This window comes from Phalacrocorax carbo, chromosome 3 (assembly GCF_963921805.1).
Source record: "Phalacrocorax carbo chromosome 3, bPhaCar2.1, whole genome shotgun sequence".
NCBI lineage: Eukaryota > Metazoa > Chordata > Aves > Suliformes > Phalacrocoracidae > Phalacrocorax > Phalacrocorax carbo.
In genome coordinates this window covers 29,747,995-29,770,861 of record NC_087515.1, presented here as the reverse complement: position 1 = coordinate 29,770,861, position 22,867 = coordinate 29,747,995, and the positions used below count along the sequence as shown (strand labels likewise).

The 22,867-nt window shown below is 44.2% G+C and overlaps 1 protein-coding gene and 1 long non-coding RNA gene across 3 annotated transcripts in view; one reads left to right on the top strand and one right to left on the bottom strand.

Annotated features, from left to right (window-relative positions):
• Window positions 1-4,791: 4,791 nt before the first annotated feature.
• Window positions 4,792-12,414, bottom strand: LOC135312487 (uncharacterized). Of its 2 annotated transcripts, none has more exons than XR_010372040.1 (3): window positions 12,324-12,414; window positions 5,607-5,711; window positions 4,792-4,863 (listed from the first exon to the last, which is right to left on the bottom strand). It is a non-coding gene; the product is annotated as an uncharacterized LOC135312487 (long non-coding RNA). The 2 variants fall into 2 exon arrangements; XR_010372039.1 differs by having other exon boundaries at window positions 12,320-12,410.
• SUSD4 (sushi domain containing 4) overlaps window positions 12,385-22,867 on the top strand; it is a 73,518-nt gene continuing 63,035 nt past the window's right edge. The window contains exon 1 of the mRNA XM_064446328.1: window positions 12,385-12,511. Coding sequence (XP_064302398.1) covers window positions 12,385-12,511 — 127 coding nt within the window. The remainder of the gene's footprint in view (window positions 12,512-22,867) is intronic.

Here is a 22,867-nt window from a genome sequence, read left to right as displayed (position 1 = left end):
CCAAAGAAATAAGCAAGCATATTTCTTTGGCCTTGAATAACTAAGGACTAGGCAACAGGTTAATTCAGTATAGCTCCTGGGTCCGGCAGCTTTTAGTGTTGCTTTTCCTATGCTTATATTTTTCCTCGGGAATTCAGTAAATGTTGCCTAGAAACACCTGTGCCTCAGAAACATCTGAAGCACAGCAAAAATAGCCAAAGAATCAGGTATGTGAAAAAGCCCATCTGTTCCCACCAAACTGGATTTGGGGAGACAATTCCCATAAATATATCTGTACTAATAAAAATGCTGTTCGACCATTTTTCTTCTCAAAGCTTTTTAACTACGGCTTGCGTCACCTACAAATTTACTAGTCAACCTCGAAAATTTAGTAAGTGCAGTGCATTAGTATAATATTCTGCTCACTCCTGAATTGGTATAAGTAAAGGTTTTAATTACTGAAATTATGCAGTTATAAAAATAATTTAATGAAATTATTCTTCCCATTTGCATTCATGGGCTGCCTGTATTCAGGCATTATGAGACGTGGTAAATTGCACGGAACTGTGGTGGAATAATTCTCAGCGCTGTAACTCTGCCTGAGGACCGTGCACCTTAATGGTTTCGGTTCCCAGCAAAATCAAACTGCAGGGAAGCACGCTCACTATATTGTAAGGAGGATCAAACATAATGTATGGCTTTTGAAATCACTATCCTTTGTGTTTTGTCAATGCATGTATGGCCTAGGCATAGGTAAAATTATTTCACTGTCATAATCTAAGAGGGCCCTTCTCTGCTTTCAGTGAAGTCCTTCACATAACATCTTTTGCCATTGCTGGTGCAGAATTTGTGCCTTGCAGATGAAGGTTTCTGGATGATGCCTTAATCAAAGTGCATCCTCTCTAATCTGAAATGATGTCTGTTTATTTCAAAACTAATTACTTCATTATGCTTTCCTCGGCTAAAAAAATCTTTGGTGCCTGAACGAGACTGCAAACTCTTTGGGGCAAAGACCATATATAATGAGATAATGTTATGTTTGCTAAATAATATATTAGGAAGAAAGCTTGTGAATAAAATATAGTATGAAGTTTTGTGATTCAGTTTTGGGTATAGGTAAAATTTTATACTTTATCCCACATTTGCAGTCATAAATAAGCTTTTTCCTCAGATTCATAAATAAATCACCAGCTGAAATACAACCTGCTACCCAAAGAGTCTCAAATGCTAGTAAAATAATTTCTGACTTGACTATGATGGACCGAACAAGAACTCCCGGATTCAAATCAGTTGCGACAAAATTTCACATAAACAATTCCTCTTTTCTTCACAAGCTTTGTGTATGGAAAGAACTGCAATATCCTCTGAGACTATTTTGAAGGCATTTTTTCTGCAAGTTATAATGGTAACTTCCTAACCTAGAACACCCACCCTGCCCCTAGTCTATTCTGGACCCTTCTATGACAGGTAAAGCTAAGTGGTCAAGCAGGGAACAGTATTCACTGTTTGCTAATATTCAAAACGGGCAAAACAAGAACAGACTTTTACACATTTTTAGTGTGTCAGAAGGACTAGCTTCCCAAAGATGAAGAAAAAACGGTGAGACTGACAGTGAGAAAAAAAAAATCAGGAGCAAATGTGACAGAGAACTGTAAGCTCTTTCAAGAAGAGCTCATTAAATAGCCAAAAAGCTGTGATTCCAGTGCCAAAAAGGATTACAGTGTTGCCTGCAAAGCCATCCAGACCCTGTGAAAATATGAAAGCAGGAATTAGGAATAAGCAGTGATGTACAATCAATAAAAAGGGTAACATAACAATCAATTATAGATGAGAATTTGTGAAGCGCGGGGAATGGAGAGGGTACAAAAAGACATGACAGTGAATTCTTTCCATTTCTTTCTGGCTGGGCACAAGGCAGTTTGGGCTTTTCAGTAGGAGCTTTGTAGGGAGCTACCACTGCGTGGGACAGTGGTAGCTCCCTACAAAGCCAGCATTGGAGTTGGCTGTCGTCACCCAGCATGGAGTAACCCCTTTGAAAAGCGTCATGGGCTATGATGAGCTTCTCAACAGCGAAAGCAAGCCTGAAGTTTGTTACTCCAAAGAGAAGGAACCACTTTCCAAGAGACAACTGTCCATTTCTCCCTCCCCTTTCTCCCAGGACCAAGCAAAGTGTTTTCCACCCCAGCACAGGCTTCTCCCTGCCTTGCACAGGAGCTCAGCAGAGCCAACTCATGGCAGTGGCTAGCAAAGGTAGGGACTCAAAAGCCCCCATCTCCTTGCTGTTCGTGGGACAGGAGCAAGCCCAGCTGGGGCCATCTCTGCTCAGCAGTGCTTTTCCCTTGCTGTCACAGACGCGGGGAGCACAATGGTGGCTTGAGCAGGCCCAGATCACATGGACCACTGCCTCAGGCAGCCGGGACCAGGAAGCCTGGTGTGTCCCTGCCATCTGGGGATCCTGCCCCTGCTCAGCCTCCCTGTGTGACCGGTGGCCCTGGAGCTGCTCAAACAAGCTCCTATTTAGCACTCTTGGAGTGAGAAAAGTAAAGAGCTTGGTCTGCTGAGCTTACTCTAAAGAGTCTTGTGAAGTAGTTCAAATGTGGTATTGAAATATTTTCACAGGAAAAAGTACAGTTACAAGGGGACTCTTTAGACAAAAAAGGCTCTGAGAAATCATTGTTTGGGGTGTGAAGTTGACAAAATCAAGCTGGATACCTGTGGAGTTTATCTTCACATGGAAAGTAACTGTTTGAACAAACTGCCACAAGACAATTGGATGCCCTTCGGGAAACTTAGGTTTAACCAAATAATACACTTCAACATATAGAATATACTGGGGTAACTGAGAGAAGGGTAATGGTCAGGGGCACATAGAAGGTCTGATCTGATGAAGATCTAATTAGCATTAGATTTTGAAAGCCTGTCATCTGAAGCTCTTGCTGTCATCACCACTGTACATGGGCCCACCCATGTATATAATACCTGATGCTTTATGCACCACAAATGTGTTGACATTGCTATACCAGAGAAATCAGTTTATGTTTCAGTTTGTGTTCTACACTTTAAAGCAAGCAGTCACCTCATCTAAATAATATAACCTTAACACCTAATTACAAACAAGGGCAAAGCTTTTAAATGGCACTGAACTTAATAAAAAGCAATAATTATTATGACAATTAACCTGTTGATGAAGACTAGACTTGGAGGGCTTTGCTTTTAATTAGCAAGCATGAAGAATTAGATGACTCCCATGGGATGGAAATACCTGAAAGTCATCTTATCAGACAAAAGACGGAACTCCTCCCCCTGCATAGCTAAGTAGGGTTTCAGCCCTTGCTCTGGGGAGTGGTTGTCCCTGGAGGGTGCAGCAGACCTTGTGCGGAAAAAACAGGAACATGAAGAAAAGAGGAAGGCAGCATCATTTCAGGCGCTTTTCCAATCCACACTGTTGCCACATGCAAATTGCCATTGGCAGACTGCTGCCCTCTCCTTCTCCAGGCGCTGTAGAGGGCTTGCTCTCTTTCATGTCTTCTGTTCCCAAACATATTGTCACAGGGTAACTCACCCCAATTCCAACCATGCCCTTTTTTTCCTCTCTTTCTCACACGCACCCAGTCTTCAGTTGCTCAGTGGCTCCCAACCCACAGCTTCCCCTCTATGGACTACAGCGGGGAGAGTCTGACACGTACCAGCAGGGCTGGCATGGATTTATCCTGACCTTCTTCCACCCCCCCCTTTTAAGAACTTTTAAGAAACTTTTGTTTGATTTTTTGTTTTGTTTAGGGGTGTTGTTTTTGTTTGTTTGGCTTGGGGTTTGGGGCTTTTTTTTTTTTTTTGCTAAAGGAGAACAGCTAATCCAACCTAGTTTGGTTTAGTCTTCTCTTCAGTTCAATCTACACTGTTGCTATGAATTTCAGGGTGGGAACAGTATGCAGTAGTGGTGACCATGGTTTTTCTAGACAGCTTTAGATTTGTTATCATCTCACCTGATAGGAGCTGACAGATATTCAACCACAAAAATGCAGCACCAAAAAGGAAAAAAAGATCACATGCAGGGAGAAACCTGAATGAACCTGAACTGTTGCCTGTACCGTGAGCCAAATAAACAGCTGATACAATTGGCGCAATACAATGTGGCTATAGCTGAATTGAGTTATTTTTGTGGCTACATGAAAAAAGTGGAAAATAAACATGGAAATTAGATACAAGAACAGCTCAGATTCAAATCTCTGCTTCTTCAAAGTAAGCTAACGCTGAGCGCTGTCTAATAGGCTTTTCTTTCTGGTCCTTTTCTTCTGGCTGCACTAAGTCACACTATATATGGCTGCTGCTTTACAGTGCGGATTTTTCTAAAAGTTTTGTGATTTGATACTGTGGGTTTTAATATGTGCATCAGAACAGATGCTAAATAAAGTTACAAAAATTCTAGTGTAACAATGATGCAACTATCCTTTTTTAGCTCTTGCATGGCTTTGCTATGAAATGATGTTAACAGAAACTGCTGTATCTCTATCAAGAAACATAAAAATGCATAGATATGGAATATGTAAGATGCATGTAAATCAGTTCTTACCGAAATCATATTTGACCATGTGTTATGAAGTTAAGGTTTTTGCATTGCATTTGGTTAGGACCCAATATAAAAAAAATCTCCACAGCTTAGAAAGCCATTATGTAGTGCTATAAAATTGTGACATTTTAGCTTTTTCTGTTATTCTGCTTTCAGGATTGTAAAGGTATGGGTATTTGCACTGGAAGGGTTCTCAAACAGCGGCTCAATTTGTGCCATAGCCTTTCAAAGAGTATGTGTGAACACATCTGCTTCATCTCTCTCATTCTCCTCTCTCATGGGGACTCCACTCCAATTCCTCCTTCTTTCCGTGTGGCCTGAAGAAATATATAAAGCTGCTCTTTATGCGAGGCAAAAGGTAGTGCACATATTTTTACTTTTCTACATGGTTAATTAAATGCTTCTAGGCAAACACACTGTGTCAACACAACCCTGCAGAGACATGAGATGCAAGGGCCTGAATCCCCCTGGGCCATGGAAGCAGATTTCTTCTGCACCTGGGTGGAAAGCTCAGCTGCTCGGTTTGGACAAGGGAAGGCACATCCCTTCTGGTTTGAAAGAGACCCTTCTCTTGAGAAGCATCTTGCTAGCTCACACACTCCTGTTAATCCAGCACATGGAGGTACACCTCTTCCTAGGCAAGCAGTAGATCCCTGCTGCTGAGGCTGTGCCCCACACCCAGCAACACACCCCCAAAACCCTGGGAATTTTTTCTAAGTAGTGAAGTGCCTTTGAGTTAAATTGCAGCTAAGCAGGGGCCTAGAGACTGCAATTTTGAATTTAAGTGCCCTTTGGGGGAGCTCAGTCCAAAAGACTTGCTTGTAGCTGTAATTTCAGGCAGTGGTAGGGAGGAATTTGTGTCTTGCTGTCTCTGTGCAGTTCCCTACGTAATGGGCTGTGCTGCCCACCCCAAAGGTGCAGTGGAAGACGAATGTGTGTCTCCTCGTCCTGCTCTTGGCTGCCTCTGCCGAACTGGTGAAAAGGGCCAGAAAGTGTGATTTGGGAACTTTTCCAGTGGGAAAATGGATGGGGCTGGACACCTTAATTTACACAGACTAACCTTCAGTGAGTGACGAATTTGTGAGCTGGAGGTGAAAGACACTGGGTTCTCTTACGCAGAACTTCAGGTGCCATAATGCGAAGAAAATTAACTGTGTCAAGTGTGCTGTGGGCATAGAAAAATTAATCATGAGTTTATACTCAAGGGTGATGAACGCTATTCATGCTCAGAATGGTGTTGCAAATCAAACACTGCATATTGCACTTTGTATTTGCTAGCCTCTTCTCGTCCAGTGGGATGAAAAGAAAAGCACTCATAACTGACTTAAATTGTTTCAGGTCCTAGAATTGTTTCACTTCCCATTCTTCTGCTGGAAATTACTGTCTAACGGAAAGCAAGGGCCAAATGTAGTCACAGGACTAGTGACAAGTACAATTTGGCTATAATCAGAAAAGTACAAAAATCTCCATGTGTTGTGCTAAATAACAGGCCTCCCGGTAAGTGCTATGTAGTCAGGTTCTCCAATTAGCCAGGTATCACTTTTTTCCCTGCAATCTCCTCTAAACTATGTTGATGGAAATAAAAATATAGTTTTATGTTAATTAAAACTTTTCATTAGTTATTAAGTCAGTAAGAAATAATAAAGTAGTCCAAACTCCGCCCTCCCTGTGCTGCCAGTTTTTCTAATGAAATGTAATTAGCACTAATTGGTAAAACTACACTGATGGCTGGTTATTAATGTTTGTGTATTGGTCCCAGATGTGGTTTTATGGCTGTCAGTGCTAATGGCTCAGTGAAGGAAAAAGAATTCTCCTTTTATATTCCTGTCATTTTCTTCAGGGTGGCCCCCCCTTCAAACAAGAGTGATTACATTTAAGGAAGGGAAAGCGTCTTCTTAAATCCCGACTGTGAGAAACTTAATGCCTTCAACTTTCATTTGAATTTGGTAGGAGTTGAAAGCAGCCAGCACTTAGCATCTGCAGAATCAGGACTCAACTATTTTAGGGCTGCTTTTCTTAAGCCATCATAATTGTTAGTGGTCCAGAATTTATCAAAATAATTATCCTCCTAATTGCAAACCTGTTCTTGAAAGCACACTTACGAGGCAAGCCTCTCTTCTAAGCAATCACCTTAAAGTATTCTGTTTAGAATAATTGCTTTCCTGCAATCCCTGCAATTACTGAATGGATGGCAATCACCTTCTTCAGGCAAATGTAGGTGAGAAAGCTGGCCTTTTTAGACAGGGATGAACTGAAGTGATGAAATCAAGATTTCTAATACAAATCTACCCAGAGAGGAGTGGGGGGGTAGCCTCTTGCAGAGTCAAGCAAAGGCAATGCCACGATGAAGAGGAGGGTCTCCAGGCATGCTCTGGTAGGGACCAAAGCACGCTTGGAAATAGATTGGAAAATACTCAGGAATACCTGTGGGCTGGTAGGCTGGGAAGTAATAGTTCTTCCCTGTGGCTGAAGAAAAAGGAAGCTGGTCTGTGGCCAGGAGGTCTGGAGCATGTATTTTAAAAATATGTATTTACAGCCTGAAATGATGTCCTGCCAGCCAAATCTCAGTGTTCGTCATTGCCATTTTGTATTAAAAAAAAAAATTAGTTGCAGACTGCTGCGTTAAGCTATTCTCTTCCCCAAGGACTGACCACCCCTATACTTGTTCAGCTGCAACTACCCTGCCCTGATGGCTTTTTTACAGTCTCACACTGCCACAAATGAATTCTCTCATTACCCTCAGCTACAATCACTACTACAACCTTTTCACACTTGCTGGAATCAAACTAAAGGATGAAACTTACCTACCCAAAAGCCACATCACTAGGACGATTCCTTCTGACCTTGTTTTTGAGCAGGTAGAATAGGGAGAAGGAATATCTTTATAGGTAAAATAAAATTTAAAAAATACTTAATCACACAAAGATACAGTACCAACATTTTGGGTTACTTTTTCTGCTGGCAAATGAAAGGTGCTGATGACCAGTCTCATGCAGTGGGGCCAACTGGGTGGCCCCAAAGTAAAGTTAAGTTCTTTACTTTCTGAAACTGAGAAGCTCTACACAAACCACCTACAGAGAATAGTCTCTGGCCCATAGCATCTCCTGAACCAGGCTTGGAAGAGTGTTAGGTAGCCCAAGCTAATGGTGTGATAACATTTTAAGAATACAGAGAAATGAGATTTGGTGTCCTAGAACCGTTTAGTGTACTTATGTAGATGGAGCTTCAGTGTCTATAGTGTCTGTATGCTGACAAAAGCAAAGAGATACAGGTTTGAGCTCCTTCAGACTAAGGAATTTGGTTTCCCAGTTCCTGGAGGAGAGCTGTACTGTTATATTACCCAGCAAATGTGGGCAGAACTACATTGCTCTGACCTACTTTGCACACAGTTTGCTTTGTGGAAAGCCTGAGCTGGCTGGCATCGAGAAGTGTCCTGACAGTGCAGGTCACACGCAGCCCCATATGTATCTCCTGGTCCTGGACAGGCTCAGGCTCTTGAGCTGCTGAGTGTGGGACACTGCCGGAATAACTACTATAGTGGGTGTCCAAAGGCTTCAGATAAAAAGGGAACAGCCTAATGAATTTTGGCATACCCCAGGCTAAGACATAGCTGTTTCAGTTGTGGGAGGAGAGCCGTATTGCAAATTTGGACTTAAAAGCTCCCATTCCATCTGACTCCTACCCTAGATACTGAGCAGCTCTTTGGGTGTGTCTACCCTATCTTCACTCACAGGTCTTGCTCCCAGATTGTCCACACTGCACTCATGTTAATTCATTCCCCAGCTCTTTTTTGGAGTGAACAAATTTGTTCCCTTTGAAATAATACCTGTCTGCAGTTCTGGAAATAATTTAGTCCAGAGACCTTCCCAATAAGCGGTGTGAACAAGACTACACCAGATTTGGATTTGGCTCCCCCTGTCCTGCTTTTGTCCTGGCTTGGCATCCTCAAGCACTTTTCTGTGCCACAGCACCAGCCGTGCAACACCAACCATCAGGTTCACACTACAGGAGCACTGCGTGGACTGGCGATGGCACAGGCTCTGCGTTGCCTTGGATGCTTTGAACAGCACTTCCTACACCTTCACACACACACACAGAGAAAATGATTATGTTGTATTAAGGACTCAGGGTCAAATGCTGCGTAAGGTGGGCATGGTCTTCCTGTTCCCCAGTCCAGAGCAGCATCAGTGTGACTGCTCCTGCCACTTGGCCTGGAGTGAGGGACCACTTTTTGGCTTGGATGCATTTTTTAATCTAGCCTTTTATCCAGCATGAATCTCACAATAAGATAATCAAATAAATGAGTGTGCATGGGAAGATAAAAATAAGTGAATTAAATAAATTAGTCTGTATGGCAAGATAAAAATAAAATGCTGTAACTTCAGATATACGCACAATGTTTTACTCATGAAGAAGATTACAAAGCTCTGGGAGAAGATAAGCTGTAAACCCACAAACAGCCAAAATCTAGCTGGGATGCCCACCCTACACTTGCTAGAAGCAGCCAGGAACCTGCTGCATGCACCAGCTGGAGGGGAGCTGACGCCCTCTCCCTCTGACAAGGGTGAAGCTGGCCAGAAATGCTTCTCACCACATGGCAGCACGCACAACCCTCCACAAGGAAGCTGAGATCTACCTCTGCTGCCGGCACCACCTTGACGTTTACGTGCTGGAACAACAGGAACCTGCTTTTGGTGGGCGCAGATAAGTGCTGGCGCTTTTTGTCTTCGTTCTGGGGATGGCTGCTAGCGAGAGGCAATTTTAGCCACAGCAGCAGCGTGGGGAGATGGAGGCAGCTCTGTGAGGATTTACAGAGCAAAAAAAGTCACGTCATCTCTCTGACTTGTTTCCAGCCCATGTGGGACAGTGCTGGTGAGGGGTTAGACCCACCAGTGGCACTTCAGGGTTAGTCCCTACAGGTTTGTATACTTGCTTAAAATAAATAGTGGAGGGCCAACCAAGTGTGGGAATGCTAAAAATCACAAAATCTGTGTCTGTGAAACACTGAGGGGGATCGTTAGGGGACAAGTCCTCCCATATTTTACAGTCTGTGTGTGTAACAGCAACTCAGAGCTTCAGGTCCAGCCCATTGATCACTGCTCTGGCCCCAGTTCAGCTCAGGGGGATGAACTAAAATTGATTACAGATGTCAGTTCTGGTCACTGAGCTGTTGTAGCCCTTCAGGCAATCTATGCCTTCCAGAAACTAAGTCCAAGCCAAAGCAGAGCAGCTCCTTCCCCTCTGCCTCTCTGTGGTCGGGCTTGCCTCAGGCACCATCCTCCTCCACCTCCTGCTGCTGCTGACTCAGTTTGGGCTTTCCTGGGCTGCAGGATTCCTTCCCTGTTCTTGGCTGACAGAGATGCCTGCCAAACTCCTTCACCCCCTGGGGGCCACCTGCCCCAGCCCTTTGGCCACCATCTCCATCTTACATCCTACATCCACGTGCTGCTTGGCAAGAGGTGAATTTCTACAGTTCATTAAGATTTTGAAGAAGAGCCGCTGCATAAGCGAATGCTGATCTCCTGGTGCTGTTTGGAGTGGTGGTACTCTCTGGGGTGCCTGATGGACGCCCAGAGCACTGGGTTGTCCTTCCTCAGGCTGAACAGCGTCATGAGCACAGCTACATACATGTGGGGAGAGGATAAAACTGCAGTAAAGAGGGGGGTTAAGTAGTACCTATCAACACTGATGGGCATGACTTCATTCATCTCTTCCTCCTCAGAAGGCCAGTATGTATCTGGGTGTAATGCCCCCATCCATGCTGAACACAGACTTAACAGCCAGCACTTTGCATTTTAATTGGAGCAGAACAGAAATAGCACTAGCTCCCTAGGGACAGTAGCTTTTGCTGTTTTGATTTAAAAAATTAAAGCTTTCAAACCAGTGACATAAAAATAAAGATTCTCCTATTACAGATAATAGGAGTTGCTGCATTATTGCTCTGTCCTGCCGCTTGTAGTAGCCAGCAGCTTATTCCCTCAGAAGCATCATCTCTATCATGCAATTGTGCCTGTGTTGTATTTGCTTGGCTTAAAAGAGCTATCAGTAACCTGAACTCTTTCTTTGGACTGAGCTGGGGAGGTGAAAACTCACCTAGTGAGGAAATGATGCTTGGGTGAAAAGGCTCTATAGTTTCCAAAATTTTCCTGTTTAGAAGCAGCAGCAAAGGTATCTCAGAGATAAAACACTCTCTTAGCTGAAAATTGGACCACATACTTTTCCTTTCTTAATGGAAGACCTGTATTTCACTAGGAGATGCCCATTTTCTCCGGGGGAGAGTAAAGAGATAAAGAACTATGCTTCTTACACTGCTCTTTGAACTGATACACGATGCACTGATTTGAGCTAAAATCCCTCTTGAATAGCCTTAAGTTTTAACTCGTAGGAAACAGCATCAAGTAGCTGAGACACTTGAAAGCAGCTCCAGCTGTACGTATACCTTTAACCAATACTGACCATTACCTTTGAAGCACTGGGATGTGTTATTTCCACATGCTGTCAGTAGAAGCCCACGTATCTTTGGGTATGGTTTTGCACTGAGCCCAGGTACGTTTCGTCACAAGTGTGTCTTCTCTTGTCCCTGGTTTTCTACCCCTCACGGTGTCCCAGGAGTGTGCCGCACACCTTAATCGGTTTCACAAACACCATCTCTGCAGCCTCCTCAGTTAAAGGACACCCTCCGCTAGCTCTGAGCAAGGGAAGGCCTGCAATGCCCAGCTGAGGGTAAAGGGGCAATACCCCTAACTCAGCACACTGTAGATGGCACCAGAAAACACAGAATTATACCACAGCTGTTGAAGCCACGAGATGGTGCCCGATTCAGCGATTCGTGGCACTGAATTTCACAGCTTGACTAAATCCAGTTGGGTGCTGCATCCCAACAGGCAAATTGCTTCAGCCGGCAGGCCTGGGCGTACTGCCTTTGCTCAATGGCAGCTGATGGGTGAGAGCACTCTGTAATGCACCTTCTTGCTCCCACCGACTGCGAATGATGCGGCACTGGCATCGGCATTGACAAACCGTACCTCATACCTGACGTTGTGCCTACCTGATGAAGCACCGGGCACCTTAAAGCTGCTCCATCAGAGCTGCACACCCTGAATCCTCTTTTGAAGTGAAAACGACCAGAAACTACCAGGACCGTAAGCCTTAACTTCACGTTTCTCTGCCCGTGGAAGTTCCCCGGCGTCCCCCGGAGCGGGGCAGTGCGAGCCGCCCCTCCCGCCGTGTTCCCCGCTGGCAGCGCCCCCGACCCCCCCGCCACCCGGCGGGACCCCCGCTCCTTGTGCCGCGCCGCGCCGGTGCGAGCGCGGAGGGGCGCCGCAGCCCTGCCCACGGCTGCCATGCGTGTGCGCCGCGGCGGGGCTGCCCGCGCTGCCGCTGGGCGCCGGCGGTCCCGCAGCGCAGGGCTCCCCGCGGCGCCGCTCCCCTCCGCGGCCGCGGGCGGGCGGGCCGGGCAGGTGGGCGCTGCGGATCCCCGCTGCCCCCGCTCCCAGGTAGGGACAGCCGTGTGCGTGTCTCTGTGCGTGTGCGTGTCCCTGTGTGTGCGTGTCTGTGTCTGCGCTCCCGGCAGGCTGCCGAGCCGCAGCGGCGGAGGCAAGCCGCGGAGGTGCCCGCCGGCGGTGGGGGGGGGGGGACGGGACGGGGAGACCCGCAGGTAGCGATGGAGGGGGGGAGCGGCGGGGCGGGGCGGGGGCAGCCGCGCCGCGGGTTGCGGGGGGGGGTGGGTGCTGGGGGGGCGACCCACGGAACCGTGCGCTTAGCCCCGGGTACCGACGAAGCGAAACGGTTCTTTCGTTGCAGGCGGCGGCGAACCGGATGCCTTTGGCGGGCAGAAGATGTGTCATGGGAAGCAGGCGAACGGCGGCGGTGCCCTCCCGGCGGCGGCGCGGCGGCGGCGGGCGCTGGCCGCGGCGCTGTGGCTGCAGCTGGCGCTGAGCCTCGGCCCGGGGCCGGCGGCGGGCGGTGAGTGAGCGGCCCCGGCCCCGGCCCCCGGGCCGGGCCACCCCTTCCCCCTGCCGCAGCCCCGGGGAGGGGGGGAGCGGGGAAACTTCCTCCCCCTGCGCCCTCCGAGGGGAGCGAAGCGCCGCTCCCCCCGCCCCGCCCCCGCCGGGGGGGCGCGCAGCCTCCGGCCCCACGCCGGGGGACCCCCGGGAGCGGGGAGCCTCGCCCCGGCCCCTGCCAGGGAGCGGGAGCTCCCTGTAAGTGCAGCACGGTTTCGAAACAGCCTGCTTTTTCCCTAAAAAGAAAGAAAGAAAAAAAAAGAGCCTTCCCCTCCGCGGTCCGCTCGGACACCTCTCTGTGCCTCTTGGTGCTAAATCCCCGCGCAGCTGGGGGAAGCAGAAATTTGGGGGGGAAGCAGGCGATTTGGGTCTGATAAACGGAACGATTGGAACGTCCTTCAGCGCTCTCCTCGTGGAGGAACGACCCAGCCTTATTTGGCCTTTTTCATTTTAATTACATTTTTACACTATCATTTTAAATTATTGAGCCTGTGAGATATTTTCAGCAGGTACATTTAATTACAAAATTGCTTTAAATTGATTCCATAATTAGACTTGAATTGCTGGAAAAGTCTTAAAGTAAACTGCTTTGCTGTAAAATGAACTTAGCTGTGATGAGAGCAGCTTCGCTTTTCTACTCTGGCATGGTATTATATATTTGTGTTGGGGGAATAAGCCATTTTATGATTGAATCGCATCACTAATGGCAGACAGAGTCCGATATAAAAATTGCATGGGCTTCTTCTCATGCCAAAGACTTATGCCAAAATATTCTAACTTAAATGCCTAAGCCCCCAAGCAGTTCTGATCCAGATGTGTTTTCTGTCACTGAACATATATTTACAGAAATATAGCCGAAGAGGACCTCAAGAGGTCATCTTGTCCATCCTCCTCCTGATGCGATTCAGTCGTAATTTTCTATCTCGAGGCTATAATGCCATTTTCCAATAGAAATCCCGTGACTGCAAGTGTGACTCCAGCTAAACAAGCTTTTAAACTGTTGCAGTCTCTACGAGTCCCTCTTTAGAAATCAATGGCTTTTTTTTTTTTTTTTTCTGCAACTGCGTTACCCATGGTTTCCTGGCCAGCTTGCGTTTCGGCATGGTGATGCCATTCTGCCTGTCCTGCGCGTTCCTCCCTCGCTACTGGAGTTGTGTGAGCTCCCGTCCTTCTCTAACCTCCTTCTTACACCTCCATTCATAAAAATGAGACTGCTCCAAAGCCCCCTCCTCCCGAGGCCGTGTATATCCTGCAGTTTGATTGTTGGCATTTATTTAGCTGATTAGTGCAAGAGGTTCTTGAAAATATGGTTTATGTGTCCCTTGAATGTAGCAGTTTTCATCACAGCCTGCAATAAATTCGTATGTGATGTTCATCGTTACTAACACTGCCGCCTTTCACCTTGGTAGTCTAATTAATTCTATATCAAATTCCATTTGTAAGGCATTTTAGGATCTTTCAAGAGGTTTTTGGGTTTTGGTCCAGAGTCTAGGAAAAGGCAACTTGCTCAACGATCTTGCATGGTTAAAATAACCAGTGAAAAATATTCATTGCTGTTCCTAAGTTGTTACTGCTATTGTTTCCCGGTGTGGTTATGCTCGGAAGTTATGTACTATATAAATACCGTAAATGCACAGATCTTTCATGTGGTAGAATATATGGTTTTTGGGTTTTTTTCACCCTGAGTCATCTGAGTGGAAAAAAATAATGAGCTTTGTAATTAGAACAGAAGACTGTAAATTAGGATCCCTCCTATTTTAGGCTCTGTATCTGTGAACGAGCTTACTGTGCTTACACAGCTTGCTGTGGAGGCTCGGCTTTTGGCTCCCCAGCCGGCAACCCAGAGTATGAGAATTTGTAAGCAGCCTTTGACATCGACCAAAGTTGTCGTTTCCCGGGACCTTTGAAAATTTCGTGTCTGTATGACTCTTGTTTTATGGATTTGCGTATCCAGACAGAAGGCACCCAGCATTACTGACTGCTTTGGAAAATGTAGCCCCAATCTCTTTCTATCTTCTCATTATCTGTTAAATAAGGATAATCATACTTCTCTCAGAGATTTGAAAAGAGCTTTGATGATATTTAATGAAAATACTATGGAGGTGGAAAGAATTTGTTTCAAAAGCTTTAGAAAAACAGCAGTGACAATATGCTGAAATAAAAACTATCTCACATATTAAAAAAAGAAAATTATTAGTTTAGGATTATTTTTTTTTCTATAAAGCTATCTATGGCTTACATTTTGGATCCCATTTAGAGCCTCCTCTCTTCCTTAGCTGATAGCAGGATTTGGCTCCTGTAATAATCCTGTCATGACTTGTGTGACTCCTTCTATTTTATATCTGTCTAAGCTCTATTGATTGTCACGTTCTACCATTTCACCCCAAATCAATACTACTTATAACTCTTTTTTCTTGTCAATAACCCTACAGAGAATAACTCTCTTTATTACATTCTGACTTTCTCCAAAGTGGATCTAGCAGAAAATTTGCTGTAGAAGTGAACTCAAATGAACAAACCTTTCAGCTATCAATATACCTCATTCCTCCCTGATGTATTTAACTCTGCTGATACCAAGGATAAAGTAAATCTCTCATACTTCAGCTTGTGGCTTTCATCTAATCATCTTTGTTTATCTTGCTTTTTGCTATAATTCCATAATGTGGGAAAAAAAAAAAAGAAAATAAGAAAGTAGGAGCAGGGTGGGATGGCTAGTGAGAAGAAGTATGAAATGTGCAAGTGGATGGAGCTGATGACAAGTTATTTCAGAGTTTTAAGGCATTGTGGAGTTCACTGTTAGATCTGTAGTATGGAGATAATACCTGTAAGAATGTATTTTTACATATGTTTAAAATTACTGGAATTATATTAAAATTGGGGGGGGGGGGGAGTCAAAAAGGAGGGAGAGAAAAAAGTTCAGTAATCTTCTGGTTTTGAAGTTTATATGGCCTTATGTGACAAAATTCTTTTTGTCATTGTACCCGGACATCTCCTGGGCGTGCGTCTGCTGCGTTGTCCTGCATCAGTTGGGTGAGCTCTGTTCTTCTGCAGTGTCTTCTGCGTGGCCCCGTGGAGAGGCTCAGGGCTGCAACAGGCATCTCCGTCGGCTTGGATGGGGCTGTGGGATGTCACCTTGTCTTGCCCGCTGCCCTCAAGCAGAGCGAGGTGTACTCGTGTTCTTCTTGCAAGATGTTTATTTAATCATCATCTTAAAAAGTCTCCACTGGTCCTTCAAGCATCCTTTGCCAGTGCTTCAGCAGCCTTTACACTAGAAAGGTTTTCCTAAGGTCCTGAAGCATCATTGCTGCTGTTGAAGCATATTTCCCGTCCTCTTCACAGCAGATGTTTAGCAGAGCTGCTGCTCCTCAGCTTTGTGGCTGCCTTTTGTGTACTGTTCCTTCTCTTCAGTCTTCTGTCATAGACTGGGCGGCTCCAGTTCCTCCAAACTTTTCCTAAGTCTACATCTTTCTACATACTTTCTACATTGCAGGTCATTCAGGCTACTGTCCTGTGAGCTTGCTCTCACGGAGCCACATCCCTGTGCAATACCCTGGTTGCAAGCTCTGCAGGCATCATCCCTTCACATACGTGGGTGCTTTTAAGATGAGAAGTACTATGCATCATGCATGCTGATAAAGGTATCTGGCATGTTGTGAAGCCGTCAACATTTTAGTGAATGCTGCTGTGCAGTGATAGTGGGGGTTTTTTTCTAGACCAAAGCTGAATTTTTACTGCTCGGTGGTTTTACTGCATTGGTTTTATTGCATTTGAATGAAGTCTTGGTTATGCCGTTGTTATGCTATCTAACCACTGCCTTTGGATGCGGCGGTTAGCAAAACGCATCTCTCGGATTTCTGAGGATGGTGGACTTGTTTCCTTGAGATAATACAAAAATTTTGTGTGTGCTGATGATGCAGGCCCACCATAGGGCTTACTTTTTGTCTACCTGCAGTTGTTTTTGGCAAGAGAAGCTAGCCAAAGATTCCCCCCAACTGCCTTGCATAAACTTTTTACATTGTAAAGAGCATTTTCTGAAAAATCAGAATGTTTTCTGATACCGTCTCGTGAAGTCTGTTTACTCACTCCCTCTCGGTGCATCTGCTTCACTTGTCAAGCAAAATAGACATTTCAGCCTCGAGCTCTCTGTATATTGGATGAAATCATCAGTTATTTTGCAGGATTGTTTTTAACCTCCAGTTTATTGGAGTTCATTATTTTGGAAGGAACAGATTTCTCCCACTGTCAGACGATCTTATTCTCAGTCCTAGATCTGCCTCATGCAACCTCCGTTCCCTTCTCTGCAGACTTAAGTTAGCAGTTTAGTACCATTTTGTAGACGTTCTGAATGCAAGCGGCAAGGCCAGCGACATCGTAGGATGGCAGCTCATCATTTGTCTTAGTGGCACATCCTTCTGCCTACAGCCTTGGGAGAGGTGGGCATATTTGACAGATTAATCTTAAATCGGTTTCTTAGCAGCCTGCAAGAAGGAGGTTTATCCCTGATTTACCACGGGGTTCGGACACTGAGGTCTACTTCGCTTCTCTGTTTTGCTCCCCTATTCCCAGAATTACAGTAGAGTATCTTTGATCTCTGTATTAGGGTTTATTACAACTTTAGAAGAATTAATTAATTACGCTTTGCTTGATTTTCTCATCTGTAAAGTAGATAAGCAGTGTATTTCATGCCCATGTTATAAGGTAGTTTGAGAACCTCCCGAAGAAAATGTGACGGGAGTGGGAAATCGGGATTTTAACAAATCGGGATTTTAACAAAGTATAAAATAAAGTTTACCAAAGTGGAAGGTTCTTTAACATTCATCATTTTTGTAGTTGTGTTGTTACGTGGGTTAATAATTAAATATTCTTACCAGAACTAGGAAGATGTTATCTTTTTTTACTTATACAGTTTCTGATGGATTTTTTCTATAGTGTTGATCATGTATTCCAGTTTTTTCCAAATATTGTCTATCTCTGATTGCAATTCATATTTTTTACAACAAAATACACATTATTAAAAGTAGAAAACCTTGCACTCGTGCCATGCATTTCAGTGAAGTTTTAGGCATGAAAAGGACAACAAAGTGTGGCCTGAATTCATATTTGCTACATGCCAGTGCAAATGTGAATGAAAAACTGGGCTGCATTTAGCGGTGAACATACCTTAGAAGATCAGCTCGAGGGATAAAGTGGTGTAGTGTGTACAATTTGATTCACTAAGTGTAAAAATTTGTTTTGCTAACATATTAAGGGGACTGAAGGTACATGTATCTTACCAAATTCAGCAATTTAACTGTGAAACCAACATCTCCTCACTTGCTTTTACATATTCTCAGCTACTTTCTTCGATGTGGTGCAAGCAAAGCATTATGAAAACATTAGAGGCTGTATATCTCCTAGATTTCACAGTAGAGCAGTTGGTAGTAGCAGTTTTTAACGTCCATGCTTACCTTCTGAGTACCTTATCCCACTGCTTCTGTTGACGCCGAGTTTGGCTGCCTGTTTTTTAGAGGAGGCTCCCAATGGCTTTTCCTGAACAGCTGGGCTGCTGATGGGATTATTCAAATCGGGGTGTTTCTTTCTCCACGTACCTAAAACAGTCGAAGAGGTTGTTGGTACCATCTGTGCTCACTGAGCTCCTGCATGTAAAACGTCGGACGTATTTCCACACTTGTGATGGGTGACCCCTGAACCATATCAACTTTTGAATTGGGTAGTGTCCATCCTGGGTTGTTTTTCTGCTCATTATTAAGGGATTATACGAAGCTTTTGCTCTGTAGGAAAGTTCCAGAATTTATCAGGAACGTTTCTGTATTAAACAAGCCTTGTGTTTGTCAGTATGACCAACTTCAGAAAGTAGTATACGGGGCTTTTCTGCCAGTGTCACTACTTACTTTTGATAAGGGTATCTCATTAAACTCATAATTTGACAAATATTCTTGCTTGTGTTAGGTTAATAGTAACAATAGTGATAAAAATGTGACTTTTTTAAATGTAGCCCTTCTCATCCATAGAGTTCACAGTATTTGATAAAGGAAAATAAGTTTTATGATGTCCATTGTAGGTGGAGAAGTAACTATAGAAAGATTAAATACTTAAAGACCCGTTCCATGTAAGAATCAGATCTTGACACAGACTGGAAAGAGATCCTCTGGATATTCATTCAGGGCTTTCTTCTGTAAATAGAATTTAGGGAAATTCCTAATCCACATTTGTATGAAACGGCCTTTATAATAGGATTTTTTGGCTGTGACTCTTTTCTAACCGAAATGAGCAGCAGATTTCCTATTCACATAAATTGCTACTTAAGCAAATCACAGAGGGAGTTTTTCCAGTGTGGTTTATTTGCCTTACTCCTTTATGTCGCAGATAGCACGTGGCATTTTTCCAGAAACTGAAAACATCTTCTGAATAATAAAAAATAAAAGAAAATTTTATAAGTTGAGCACTGAAAACCGGTATCATGCAGTTTCTCATAGTCAAAAGCACATATTAGTAGGAATGATATTTCTACCTTGCTCAGTCATGTGGTTTGTGACCATAGTTAACATGAAAGGGCAACATTAGAAAAGCATTGCATGTGATTTTTAAATAATTCTAACATCCTTGAGTGGTTAGAGAGGAGAAGAGCGTTGTGTGACCAGGTAGCTCCATGCAGACTGTCATGAGTGCCATTGCCTTATACTGCCCATTGCAGTTTAGAAATCAGTGGATATATAATGTAAAAAATTAGTTCAGCTTGCAACTGTTTGGTCATGAAAACGTAAGGTGTAATATAAAGGGCATAGAAGGATGAAATAGGTATAGTGCCTGGTCCCTTGCTGTTTCATTTGTTTACTAGAAGTGGTAAAACAGTGCAAAATGCAGAACTGGGAAGCATACCAGGGCTACGTGTGCAGCAGAGTAAAGCCAAATTCTGTGTAAAGCCAAATTCTGCACTTTGTAAAAATTTACAAAGTCTGGAAAAAAAAGAGTTCGCTTGGAAACTGAAAAGAGGAGACAGGGCTTACAACAGATTGAAGAAGAAAATAGGTGAGGTTACTAAGGGTTACATTACGTAGAAGCTGGGTTATCAAGGGTATCATGAGATAGTGTCCTAAAAATAAACTCTCTTGTACACTGCTAAGGAAAAAGCGGGATACAGCATGCACATGAATCAGGGAATTGTTATATTACTGGACTCCATTCTGGAAACCTAGAGAATACACTAAAAAGAAGAGGTTGTCTTTGAAAATGCAAAGCCTTCAGATCTTCTTTTTTGGTACTGCAGAAAGGCAGCAGCATGCATGGTTGTTGATCTGTCAGGAGCCTGGAGAGCACCATACAGATTCAAGAGAAAAATTCCCATATGTGCTGGGAGGGAGGAGAAGATGCTCAGAAGTGGAAGCCTGTAACTGTGGCATCCTGTTCTCACTTCTGTCATTAGCACCAGTGAATGCGTACACTAAAAAAATTATGGAACAAAAAATTCATTTCCATCTTTCCGGAGGTGGGACAATAGACTTGAGAACAGAGTCACAGAAATAGGACTGGAGAAGACCTCAGGAGCACCTCCTGCCCAGAACAGGTCCCACATACATATCTCAGGGAAGTTATCATTCAAGACTTTATGTTGGAAACTCTACAATCTCCCTGAGTACCTGTCCCAGTGCTTCATTCTCTTAACCATTAAAAAGGCTTTTCTGAAGTCTAATTTAAATCTTCTTTTCTGTAACATAGGACTCTCTGAGGATTTATGCCTCTAGTGTGGGATTCCTAAGTGTTACCTCCTCCACTGTGCTGCCTGTCAGTTCAAGTCCACCAGTGCTGTGTCTTTGGCCATCCTGACTGCTGCTACCAATTCCCTGGGTCAGGATGGGAAGAATCCTGACTGCTCCAGCCCAGCAAAGTGTCTCTGAAAAGCTAGATATTAGTTAACAGCCTGAGAGCTAAGGTTTAGCTGTAACTGCCCTATGTTGGTATGTTGCTACCAACACTGAAGGAGCCATTGTGATTCTTCGTCGTGGAATTTAGGTTCTTCTAGTTCAGTTAAGGTCACAGCTAAGTTTGTATTTTACATGAGATCAGATATCTTACCAGCAGCTACCAAAAAGGTCAGCTTTGCTTTGCTAGTTTGGAAGGGCTTGCAAGGATTTTCCGAAGTTAAAACTAGAAAGAATCAGGAATAGATCTCAGAGCCCTCTTATAAAAGATGCTTATTTACAGAGTCCGTTCTCCTTGGAGGTATTAGACCAACTCTTCGTACTTGATCGTGATGTAAACAGTATGGTTATTGCCACACTAAATTGCACCCAAGTGAATTTGTATTTTACTTCTGTAGTCTGAGTGAAGTTGTATATACGGAATAGCCCTGGGGTAATACACACAAAAGCCAGTCAGTAGCTTAAGACTTCCACATGTGTTTGCAAATAAACAATTTTAACTAGAATCTTCAGAAGAAGATGCTTACAGCTGCCTGAGTTCCTGTTCCCAGTAAAATTGGTGCTGATGGTAAGCATCCAGAATGATTGGGTCATTCAGGAACCTGGAGTGGCACAGGGGGAGAGAGGTAGGGGATATTAGAGGGTGTGTGGGGAGGGCCTGCTTTTTTAGGCTAAAATGGAAGTTTGCGAGATTTAGAGCAACGCTAAGAGCTGAATTAGGAGGACTACAATGGTGTGGGGATTGAAGTCAACAGGACTACTTGCTTGAGTTAAATCTTTTAGCTGTAAGAACTTCATGGCATAGAGTATGTCTTTTCTCTATTTCTGACGCTCTGTGGGAGCCTACTGCACTGTTCCTGTGCTTGCATAATAATGATTTGTATTCTGAAAGCCAGGGGTACTTATGAGACAGACAGTAATTTTTCTGTATCTTTCCACTTAGTTGTCATTTTTAGGGATATTTTGTACACATCATATTACTCAGAGAAAACACAAATGATCCACTTAGAGCTCAAAATAAATAATAAATAATTTGTTCTCCTGTAAATTGGACTTATAAAATAGCTTGATTGCAATTACCAGCTTTGCAGTAATCTTGAAGGAATTAAGATAAAATGGCGTTATCATAAGCAATAGTAAAAATGAGAATACACATACATTTGTCTTGGTCTTGTAAAATGCAGAATGCCCTTCTCTCCTCTGAAGGGGGACCATGACCCATAAAAAGTACAGTCACAGCCATTTGGTGGGTGCACAGCACTAACTCCCGTGCTATCCCTCCTTAGCTTCAGAGATAACCGTCCTGGGCAGTTTTTCCCATCGCTGACTCGTACAAACGCATGCACTCATTTTTGCGCTCCTTTTTTCTCTCTTCTCTGAGACCTGAGGTGGTTCTGCCAGGCCAGGGAAGAAGTATGGAGATACAGCCTCTCTTTTTGTTACATGTAACTCCAGGTTAATACCACCTGGAGTTAGACCGGTGAGCTGGAGTGTATGACATGGTTGTGACAGCACAGCCCTCTCACCCCCGGTGGCTGTAGCTAGCGCCCAGCTGCAGGCATCTGGTGTCCCACCTCCCTTTGAGCTCCTCAGCAAGCCCTTCAGTCACAGCAGCAGGCAAGAAACAAAACAAATAAGCCCTGCTTCTCTCTAGAAGCATCAATGGTGTAGATATATTTGTAACAACAAAATCCTTAATTTACACACCTTATCATTATTACACCCCTCTTTTTTGTCTTGTGTGCCACTATGCAAATTATACAGCTGTAGTCTGTTTTTTTGACAATGTTCAGATCTCTCTCCCAGTGCAGTACCCCCATTTTAAAACTCTGTTATATGATTCATGTCCCAAAGAGTGGCTTTAGCCCCTTCACTCTTTGAAGAATGACACCCAGAAGTGGTTGCCCAGATGGAAGAGTCCATCTTTCAAATCTAGCAGAGCCATTCACTGCTGGTAACCTGTGTGTCATCTGTCACTGTTACCCTCCTCCAGTGTGTTTCTCTTAGAGACCAGCACAAGAAAGGTACAGTCTAGGACTGATTTTGTCAAGACTAGGCTGGTTTGCAGAGGCTAGGATATTTTAATCCGAAGTGAAAATCCCAGTGAAAATATTCACCAAGTAAAATATGCAAATTATTGCAAAATGTGTGTAGATGAAGCTCGACTCTGTTATACCTATGATCTCTCTGAAATTGGGTCACGATGGGACACACCACTGCACACCAGCTGTAAGAGCTGCGGTGGAAGAAATTGCAGGAAAGGGCACATGGACTAGCAGGGGCATCTGGTTGTAAAGGAGGAATGAAGGAGGGGTACATAACTGTCGTTGTATGCACCCATGCTCTAATGCACATAAGCGTGCCCTTATAAACCTTAGCGGGTGCGGGGGCACAGGGAG